General features: G+C 62.1%; 1 protein-coding gene across 5 annotated transcripts in view; it reads right to left on the bottom strand.

Annotated features, from left to right (window-relative positions):
* Nucleotides 1-1,870: 1,870 nt before the first annotated feature.
* PRDM16 (PR/SET domain 16) overlaps nt 1,871-10,728 on the bottom strand; it is a 299,031-nt gene continuing 290,173 nt past the window's right edge. For 4 of the 5 annotated variants that reach the window (XM_045063582.1, XM_045063581.1, XM_013064620.2 and 1 more), the window contains 3 exons: nt 8,310-8,543; nt 7,295-7,469; nt 1,871-6,156 (listed from right to left, as the gene is read on the bottom strand). In XM_045063582.1, the coding sequence (XP_044919517.1) occupies nt 6,022-6,156; nt 7,295-7,469; nt 8,310-8,543 (544 nt within the window). In that variant the 3' untranslated portion in view covers nt 1,871-6,021. The remainder of the gene's footprint in view (nt 6,157-7,294; nt 7,470-8,309; nt 8,544-10,728) is intronic. The other variant, XM_013064624.2, reaches the window with a different exon arrangement.

Raw genomic sequence — 10,728 nt, 5'->3', positions numbered from 1 at the left:
ACTGGGGTTCCCAGAGTCTGTGTGGAAACTTGCCTGGAGTGAGGGACCTGATAGCAAGCCATCCATCCATCCGTCCATCCACCCACAGTCTGTCTGTCTATCCATCCACCCATCCATCCATCCATCCATCCATCCACCCACAGTCTGTCTATCCATCCATCCACCCATCCGTCCATCCATCCATCCACAGTACGTCTGTCCATCCATCCACCCATCCATCCATCCGTCCATCCACGCACAGTCCGTCTGTCCATCCATCCACCCATCTGTCCATCCATCCGTCCATCCACAGTCCGTCTGTCCATCCATCCACCCACAGTCTGTCTGTCCATCCATCCACCCATCCATCCGTCCATCCATCCATCCATCCACCCACCCATCCATCCGTCCATCCGTCCATCCACAGTCTGTCCATCCGTCCATCCATCCATCCATCTGCTTGCGTAACCCACCTGCTGAGGTGTTTGAGGCCAGGTCTTGGGGACAGAGAGGTAAGACCTGGCACTTTCCATACCTACATTCCTAAATTCAGTGTAGGTGGTGATTTCTGACCAGGAAACAGAGGCTCAGGGGCCCCTGCATGTTCTGGGGGTCGAAAAGGTGGTCTTCGGAGAGACTCTGGACCAGGCACTATACAGCTTGGGGAGGAAGGCATAGCCACCCAGTTTCTCTGCTGGACACCGTAGTCTATCTTCTTCCTGCCTCACACACCCAGGGGGGGCCTCGTTCCGTCTTGGTGAGGGTGGGGGTTCTGTCAGAAAGACCCCGCTTGGTGCAAGTCCGCCACCTCGCCTCCGTGCTCTGGTGGAAGGAGTGGGACCCAGGGAAGACTCTGGGGGGTAAGTCCCCAGGACTCAGGCTCGTCCCCCACACTCGAGTGGGTAAACGTGGCCAGCGTGCATTTGCTCAGGGTCTGTGTGTCTGGCTGCGGCCTGGCAGGCGGCTCAGGTCCTGGCTGGGGACAGTGCATGGACAGCCAGAGTGGAGGGCGGGCGGTGAGGAGGGCTGGCCAGCCGGGGGGTCCGCCCTTACGAAGAGGTGCATTCGGGATCGGCCTTGCAAGGTGGGGTCCTGCACCACAAAGAAGTCCCGGGCAGGAGTTCATGGGGGCCGGCTCTGGGCCCAGGTGCACCTGGAGGCAACATCCTGAAAAAATCCCCACCTGGAGGACACACCTGGAGGCCGACATGCGGGGCGGATGCACTTAGGGGAGCGCGCCTGGGGCTCACACTCACTGCGGAGCCGTCCAGGCTCGTGTGGGCTTTCGCTGAGCTTGTTTAATCTGGACAACGTGGACAGCAAGGGTCCCTGGCCTGGGGCAGTTTTGGGGTGATGGCTAGGCACGTCTCACAGCCTGTCCCTGGGGACCCTCGACCCACGCTGCCGAGCCTTGCCGCTGGCCGCGCTCCGAGCCCAGGCCCTTCCCTCGGCCCTGGGGGGCCTCCGTTCTCCCTCAGTGATGCTCGGAGCGGGGGCGAGGCGTAGAAAAGCACACAGATTTATTGCATACCGATCTCATGTATAAACTCACTGTCGCATCGGAAAGGTTACATTTGGTGTACAGTCCACCCTACAGCGCTCGCCTCCAATCAGCTGCCCCAGGCTTTGTCTTACAGAGCTTCTCTGCACAGGCACGTCTGTCTTTATCACGGGATCAAAGCAGTCTGCGGAGTCACGTGGGTGACGTCCTACCCCGGGCAGCTCGCCCTGCTCCTTCCCTTCGGCGATGCCCACGTCGCTCCCGGGCCGCGCTTGTTGCCCGAGCAGCTCCGAGCTCCTTGTCTGGAGGGCATAGACCCTAGTCACATATTTGACAGGTGCCTCTACTGAATTTTCCTTTTCATAAAAATCTCACGAACAGACACGATAATGACCGCTAAACACGAGTCATGCACAGTTTACTTAGAACAGAAGCAATTTACAATTGGGGGGGGGGGACGTGGGACATACACCGGCCTCCTTCTCAATGGTTTTTTTTTTAAACATTATATGAAAACCTGACATTTACATTTGATTTCTTTTTCAACACTATACAGTTCTAAAACAAAAACAAAAACAAAACCAAAACAAACCCAAACAATGAAAACAAACTGAACCAAGTCTGTCCTGCAACATTGGCAAGAGGGCGACGCGGCCGCACAGGCGCGGGCTCTCACCGGCAGGGGGACGCCTGGCGTGACGCGCGGCGCCACGGGGCTCAGCCTCCCTCGCGGCGGGAGCGTCCACGATATAAGACACACCGATAGAAACCTCCGGAATCACGTTGCTCACAAGTGAATTGCACATTTGGAAAAACTCAAGCTGCCTTTTGTTTTTATTTAGTTTTTTCCAAAAGCGGCGTTCCGTCCGAATCAGCGGGAAGGAAGCACGGAACGGCCCGGACCGCGAGCAGGAGAGGGCGCTCCTGCAGTCACGCAGGAATGTCTCGTCACAGTATCGCTCGCTGCTGCGGGGAAGGTTCATGGCTTCTGAAACCCGGCTGACCTCCACCGACCGGGAGCGGCCGCGGCCTCGCGAACCCAGCCGGGGGGGGACGCAAGGTGCCCGGCTCTCCTGGGTGGTGCGGCGCCCTCGCCCCTCCCCCAGGACAACACAGTGAATACAGCTCAGTAGATCTCAGTCACGTGGGCAGGGGGACGGGGCTGAGGGGCAGGGGATCTGGGAAGGGGGCCTGGGGGCCACAATCCAGTGCTTTGAGGCTGCAAGGCTCCCGACGGTGACATGTGTCCGGGCGGGCGCTCAGTGAAGCAGCAGCTAGGACAGGGGAGGCCGAGAGCCTGCGAGTTTCTGGGGTCAGTCTTGGGCCACGGAGGTGCTGGGCTTCAACAGGAAGGTCACGTGGGCTCAGCCTGTCCACTGATCCACATGCAGGGTCCCAGGCCAGCTGGAGGAACACGCACCCCTCGGTTCAAAACAGGGGATCTCTGGGTCCCACTCACGGAGGGTCTGGCTGGCCAGAGGGTCGGCAGCTCCGTGCGTCCTACCCAGTCGTCCCAGGAAAGAGAGCAGCAGGGGGGATGGTGTCAGTCCGCCGGGGGTCGGGCTCTGAGGGGGAGGGGAGGGGAGAGCTGGGAGCCTTCCATTTGAGTTTCCATTTGGGGAGGTCAAAGGTCCAAAGGAGGAACACCGTTGACGCCGGATGGAAGGACCCTGGCCCAGGGGGGCCCCCAGTTGACAGGTCTGACCCTGGCCACCACCCACGCACACAGGGGTCAGCCAGGCTGTCGCCCTGCTGCAGCCGAGCTCCAGAATTCTCAGAATTCTGGCCGCCCAGCACCCGGGCCCCCACGGCCCAGGCTGGTGCAGAAGCCCGGGGACAGAGAAGAGTAGGGAGGGCGGCTCACTGTCGTCGGGGGCAGGGAGAGGCACCAGGGTGGGGACGAAGTGCTCCCTTTGTCAGGGGTCCAAGGACAGACCTCCCCAAGTCTGCCGAGTGCTGGGGGGCCCGAGGGGCTGAACGTTTAGGAGAAACGGGGCAGACTCCCATCGCTTCCGGGAGGACAGGATTAAGGGCTGGAGACGAGCAGGTGGGGCTCTGGGAAGCAGGGACAGAGAAGATGCGGCCACGGCTGGCCACCTGTGACGGACGGCCAGAGCCTGCGGAGCAGACCAGAGGGGGTGGCCACGGCCACGTCTCGGATCTGGGACCGCGGAGAACAGACACTCGGGTCTCCACCCGACCAGAGTTCCTATTTCAGGCAGAGACCGTCAAATCGCAAAAAAAAGCACACGCCTTATTCTTTAGCAGAAGAAATATAATTTGGGTTTACAGAAATGGGCATTGGTATCTGAGGTTGACTCTGCAAAGGGGTCCCACCTGGAGGGAGGGGTCGTGGAACTCCCACACCGCGCCTGGCGAGCCAGGCAGAGGTGATGCATGTGGGGGGGGGGTGCGGGTGTGTTTTCCAAGCCGCGGCCCCGGGGCTCGTCCGCCCTTCCTCGCGCAGGGCACCCCGCCGGCCTGCGGGCGCGGTCTCGCCGCCTCCCGTGGGCCGGGAGCAGGTGGACCCCTTCCCCGGGGGCCTGCGGCCGTGCGGCGGCCTCAGGGACCCCCCCCCCCCGCAGGCCCCCCCAGCGCGGAAGCACACGACTGTCTCGGGCCTGGGGCGGCCGGGCCGGGCACACAGCGGCTCCGACCCGGCGGCCGCCCCGGGGCCAGCGCCCAGGGCTCGCACGCCGACCCAGCCTGGCCCCCGCGGCCCCGCGCCCCGCACCCCTACCGCCTGCATCTACATTCTTTTTTAAGGGCAACTTGGACGACCTTTTTCTCCTCCTGTTGGGACACTCCTTGTTTTTCCTTCCAAACAATAAAAGAAATAAATAGAACACTTGTCTTAAATGTGAACGTAACTGAAACTCTAATTCAACAAAAACACGTGATTGTCTGGAAACGGGCAGCAGGATCCGTTGGGGGCGCGGGGGTATTTGGCACAGTGAAAAACCTCCCCACTCCCTGGTTCTCGATCACACGACACACGACCTTATACACGGTTTTGGTCCCTCACTAGATACTTATATTAACATCATTTCTTCACAATAAGAATGTCTAATGCCAAAATACTGTTAAGGAAGAAATAAAATAAGAAAAGAAATGAATTAGAAAAAATTACAAGTTATATACAGATTAAGGTGAATTCCATCAGGGAAAAAAAAATTGTGATTTGAAATTGGCCCCTATGGGAATAATTTAAAGCCCATCCGCACGGAGAGTCAGACCCGGCCCGAGCAGGTGCCGTCCGGCTGGGCCCTGCGGTCTGGAGCTGGTCTGGTCCGCCAAGGAGTGGAGGTGGCCCTCGTGTCCCTGAGCCGGGGTCTCACACAGGCAGATAGCCTGGCAGCCTGGGGCAGGGGAGCCGCAGTGCACACGCCACGGAGGCCATGGGTTGGAGGGGGACACCCGCTTCCTTCCCCTTGTCCGTCTGACGGGGGTGGGGGGTGGGGGCTGGAGACCCAGAGCGGCCGTGGTGGGCCGCAGGGGTGTGGCTGATGTGCGGACCCTGCTGGGAGAAGCATCGGGAGCCCGGGCCATCTCTGCTCGGGGGACCCGAGTCAGCGCTCTCACATCTCCCCCATAAAATTGGGGGGTCTTGGCGGGGGCCACAAGCATGAATCCCATGCCGCACACGTGGGACACGGGCGACAGGCCTCTCTCACAGCCTTGGGCCAGCCCAGGACACCGTGTCTAAGAATTCCACCGGACAGTTTGAAACTGCTCACAGGCGGGGGCCCCAGGCCCCACCGTTCTGTGCGGGGACACCCAGGATCCCGTTGGCTTTACAAATATGGTCAGGGATAGAAAACGTCTCCGTTACCTACAGTATAAAGAACACGCCCGGACACAGTACAGTTTCTGGGCAGGTTCAGGTTTGCAAAGAAGCGGAGATTTCAAAGCAATGCAAAATTACTTTTAAAAAACAATTTGCAAGTCATCTTTCGATCTTTTTTTTTTTTTTTTTAAAAATACTGTCTATTTTTAAAACCACATGCTTAAATAGACTCTGTCGTCAATAAGATTACCAAAAGGGTTACTCCTGTAATTCTCATTATAAAAAAATCGTCTGGGCGATCTCCCTTTGAAGAGCACATCCGCGTCTGTCTGGTCCTTCCTGAGACACCGCGCGGGTGCCCTCGGGGCCGCTGTCTTCGTTCAGTCTGGGGTTCAAACCCTGCCCTCACCCACGGGGTCGGTCCTGCGAGGCCGCTGCCGGGCTGGCCTTGCGCTGTACCCTTCCGGAACGCTGTTCTTAAGACCAATTCTTGGACGGTGGGCCTCCCGGACGGCTCAGGGACTCCTGGGTTCTGAGTTTTCATTGGAAAAGTTAGAGCTGAGCCACGGTGTGTGTAGGGGGACGGACACTGAGGACTGGTCGACGCAGGTGACGGGGAAGGGTTCTCTCTGGCTCAGGCCACGCTGCTCCCCGAGGCTCCCTTCTCCATCGTCCACAGCTGGGATGTCTGTGGGGACGATGGGGCCCTGAGGTCGCCCTTCCTGGACTCTGACCCCGGGCCCTCCTGGGCCCGTCAGAGGTGGTTGATGGGGTTAAAGGCTCCAGACTCCGGCGTGGCTCCTGTGATGTTCAACCAAGCATCCAGAGGGCTCTGGGAGGAGGCGTGGAGAGGAGCGTCCTCGGAAAGGGACAGCATCATTGCATACGCCTGGCCGGGGAGAAGACACACACACACACACACACACACACACACACACACGACAGACAGGTGAGCTGGGGTTCTGAGATCCTAGGCTGGCCCTTCCTGGCCCTCCACTGCCTCAGGCTGGGCTCAGTCTTGCCCAGATCCAGACTGGGAGGGGAAAGGCCAGAGTCTCCCCTAGGGCCCAGAAGAGGAAGATGTGGTAGGTGCTGGGGCTGGGGACTGTGCGCAGGTCAGCTGGGCTCCCGTGCAGAGGGACGAGGTGCTGTGGTCCTGGCCTCCGTGCACGGGGTCTGCCCTGCTGCTTCCCTTGCATTCACCTCTCTGCCCCTCCCCCACTTTTGCAAGGGCCCCAGGAATCCTGGTCGTCTGTAAGAGGCCGTCCCTGTCTGGTGGGCCTGGGGGCTGCCCGTCTGGACAGCTGTGGGGACAGCACACAGCTACCCGGGGAAGCGGATGCATGGCCCGTCTGAGCTGGGCCCAGAGGAGGGAGCACGGCTACTCCGTGGAGCCACAGGGCACGAGGCCACGGGACCTGGGGCTCCACTCAGAGCAGAGCGGGGTGCGGGAAAGGCCAACCCTCCTCCCACCCAGGCTTACACTCGGGACAGGATTAGTAAAAGACAAAGACAGACACGCAGACGGTTTTCGCTGAGACTTGGGGTGGGCTGACCTGAGACCCTGCCCCTCCAAATGGATGGAAGCCGGAAGCAGGGCCCTGTGGCCACTTGCTCTAAGGAATGGGGTCGAGGCCCGCCTGTGCTCTCGCTGACCTTGTCACAGCTCCAGGTGGGAATTAGTGACCGCGGGAGGACAGCTGCCTTTAAGAGAAGCCTGGGCCACTGCCAGGCCTGCTCGAATCAGAGAGGGAGGGAGGTCCGCACAGCTTCCAGGCTGGACAGCTGCCCATGGACGCCTGCCACGGGGGACGAGAGCACAGTGACCCACGCCCGTGAGCACCCGGCTCACATTCGCCGGCCTGTCTCTCCCTGCCCCACCCCTGCTTGCAGGGGAGTAGCGGTCACTTGGTTGTCTCTCTAGCTGATGCAATGGGCCCGGGGACCGTGGTCCTGCTGTGCCCCAGGCACCAGCCACCACCACCAGCCTGGGGGTGCCGGGGCGGGGGGCTCTGCTGGGTACCTACCTGGTTCTTAGCCTGCCTGTACAGTGTCTGCTTTAGGGCCTCAGAACCTAGTGTGGCATTAAGCACATCTTTAACTTCAAATGCTTCCTCAGCTGCTCTGCGGAGGTCCAGCCCCTTCCCAAAAGTCGGCATCGGCTCCAAAGCCAACAGACCGCCTGGCCGCTCCTGGGCACACCTGCGCCAATGACCGGGGAGAGGGGCCTGGTGTCAGCCGGTCGGGCCTCTGACGCCCCACGGCGGGCTCCGTGCCGGCATGCACGCCCCGGCATCTCCACGAGCCACATGCACAAGGACATGGACACACAGACACATGGACACCTGGACGGAAGCCACACGGATGCAAGAGAGGGACGGACAGAGGGGCGTGGAGGGTGGTGAGTACGTGCACACACGTCGCAAGCAGCAGGCGGGGCGCCCAGGTCTCAGGGAGCGGAGGACGGGTCTGGAGGGGCCGGGACTCCCAGGAACCCGGAGCCAAGGGTGATTGGCCTCCCTGGAGCTCAGGCCTCCTGGATCTGCAGGGCTCTCCCCAGGAGGGTCTGGAACGCGGGGCACCCCTTGGTGCCAGATGTAGGCGGGGGGGGGGCAGTCGGGCCGTGCGGGTAAGGGCCCCAGCTGGCCGCATCCAAGCTGTGCTCAGCCCCTGCTCTGCACAGCCCGGCTCGGGGCCGGACGTCACTGCCCGGGCCCGCCACCAGAGACAGTGGGGCGGCCAGACCCGCCCCCTCGCAGCGCCCGCCTCTCCCTCCCACACTCTGCCTCCAGGCCTCGGCTAGTGAGGGAGCCTCCGGGAGGTGGGCAGGGCCCTGACCCCCTTCCTCAGGCCGGGGCTCACCTGGGCCTGCGTACGGAGGGCCCCCCTCCCGCGGTGGAGATGCCGGCTGGGAATGGGGGCGAGCGCGCGCGGGGGATGGTGGGGTCCTGGGTGGCTTGGGGGTGAGGCCGCCCTCCGGATGCTGGGGCGCCAGCCCGTGAGGCTGCCCAGGCCCCGCCCCCACGGAGGGCCGGTCCCCACCTTCGTGTGTGCTCGAAGCCCACGGCCAGGGAGGTGGGCGGCTCCTCGTCCTCCTCGTCCTCGTAGGCGCCCTGGGGCTCCGGCGTGGGGGACACGGGGTCACCCTGGGACTTCCCCGCCAGACTGTCATCGTCCTCCTCCTCCTCTTCCTCCTCCTCCTCCTCCACGTCCTCCGGCTTCCCGCTGGCCAGGCCTGGGCATTGGGAGCCGCCGTCCAGGTCCTGGGCCTCCGGCCTAAGCGACAGGGGAGGGAGTTGGTCTCGGACCCCGAAAGGCCTCGACCGCGCTCCAGCCGGCTCCTCCCGCACCCTCTGTGAAGAGAGTCTGCGCTCCTGGTCATGGCCTTGGCCGCCGCCCCGTGAAGCGGGCCGAGGAGAGAAGGGTGTCCCTGAGGGCGTGGCAGGGAGGCGCCTCAGCAGCAGGCCTCCTGTGATGCCAGAGGGGACACTGGCCACCAGGGATCCCGGGTGTGTGTGTTGGGGAGGAAGCCAATGCCAGTCAGGTAGGGAGGGGATCTTAGGGGCTGGAGCTGGGGTTGGGCACTGCACAAGGGGTGTCCTTTGGGGAGGTTTGCTGATTGACCCTTGCTCACTCCTCCTGTCCAGCCAAGAAGATGTAGGGACGCTGGCCACCCAGAGTGACGGGTCCCTTCTCTAGCTGGGAGGTCTGGCACCCTGGGCCGCTGTCAGCTGGGGGGGCCTGCCCAGAAGGGTCTGCTTCAGAGACTGGTGGCTTCTGTCCTGTAGGCCAGGCCCCACCTCATTTCCCTCGGGGTCACCCCAGCTGGCCAAGACTTTTCCACTCTGGATCCTTGTTTTTAAAAGGCAAGAATCCAGGCTGAGCGAGGGCGAGTCTTCTTGTTCCTCCAGGAAATGCCGCTCGCCCGAGGGCCACCTGAGGTGTGCAGGAGTGCAGCACGCAGGAGGGGGCAGGGAGGGCGGGCGCACACCTCCTGAGCCCACATCTGGGCACCCGTTCTCCTGACCTCGCACGGCCCACAGACATCTGTCCGCGGCTGTCAGGGGAGACAGGAGTCCTGCTCTCGGCGTCGAGGCAGAGCGGGGAGCCTTTCCGAGTGAGCTCTGGCCTCCAGATCTAGTGGCTGGGCAGACGGGCCCCCCACGGACGCCCCTGGGGGCCAGGCCCTCAGCCATCCTGGTCTTCCCTCCTTGCCTTTTGCAGAGCAAATACAAGACATGGACAGGTGACCTGCCGTCCCAGATGGGCAGAGCCCCGCCCGACGCTTCCCTCCTCAGGGGTCCCCTGTGCTGTCGCTGGAGCATGTCTGTCCACCACCAAGGGCCCTGGAGCCCAGTGGCTCAGGCCGGGACCAGGGAGCTGCCCCTCTCTGGCTTTCCACTGGGTGACTTGCAGGCCAGGGCCCGTGCCCTCATGGTGACATGGGGACACCCCAGTGTCGCAGATGAGACGAACAGCACGGGTGGGTGACTTGGGGGCCAGGACACGGGTTATGTTCCCCAGGCAGCCCCCTGCAGGTTTAATCGAACCCAAGGGCACTGTGCGGATCTACGTACGAGCCCTTCCGGGAGCAGGGAGCATGGCCCCCACAGCCCATCTCCCATAGGCAGGAGGCCTGCATCAAGCAGGGGTGCCGGGGGAGGGGCGGCAGGGCCGGGGTGGGGGTGCTGGGCAGGCTGGCGGCAGCTTCAGGCAGAGAGAGCACTTGCACTGCTGTCCTCCAAACAGCCTCCTACAGCACGTGATGTCCTGGGGCCACTGGGACCCCGCACTGGGCCGGAGCATCAACCCCAGGAACCCGTCTCTTCCTGAATCGGGATCTGGAGGCTGGAGTCCGAGACCCAGGCGCCGGCGGGCCTGCTTCCTCTGGAGGCCGCAGCCGCTGGCCCAGGCTGGTGGTCCTCGGCGCCCCTCAGGACAGGCTTCTCCCATGGCCCCAGCTCTGTGTCACCTTTCCGTGCTTCCCTGCATGTGTTCGGTGTCCTGCTCTCCCCTTAGGACACCGTGTGGGGTTGAGGGCCTCCCCGATGACCTCGTCCTAACCAACTACATCCCTAAAGACCCTTTTTTCAAATAAGGCCCTGTTCTGATGTACTAGGGATTAGGATTTGGTGGGGGACAAAATTCAGCCCGGACATTAAAGGGGTTATAGGACCAGGAAGCCTGCCTGTCCCTAAATTGTCCTTGATGGTCGACAGAAGGAAACTGATTGAGAGGGAAACTGAATAAGGTCGGCATTGGCCCCAAACGTCTCACCGCTTCACGCAGACTGATGGATCTGTGTCACCTGTGACCATGGTTCTCACTCCTGACCGCAGCGTGGGGCATCTCCTGGAGGCTCCCCAGCACCCAGGACAAGGCCTCAGCGGGACAGGCCATCTGAGGGCCTGGGTTTGTGGCCAGCTCTGCCCTGGGGCTTCCGGAGGGATCTGGGACCGGT

Source organism: Mustela putorius, unplaced genomic scaffold, assembly GCF_011764305.1.
Source record: "Mustela putorius furo isolate JIRA1106 unplaced genomic scaffold, ASM1176430v1.1 tig00003853_pilon_pilon_pilon, whole genome shotgun sequence".
NCBI lineage: Eukaryota > Metazoa > Chordata > Mammalia > Carnivora > Mustelidae > Mustela > Mustela putorius.
This window is presented reverse-complemented; position numbering and strand designations above follow the sequence as displayed.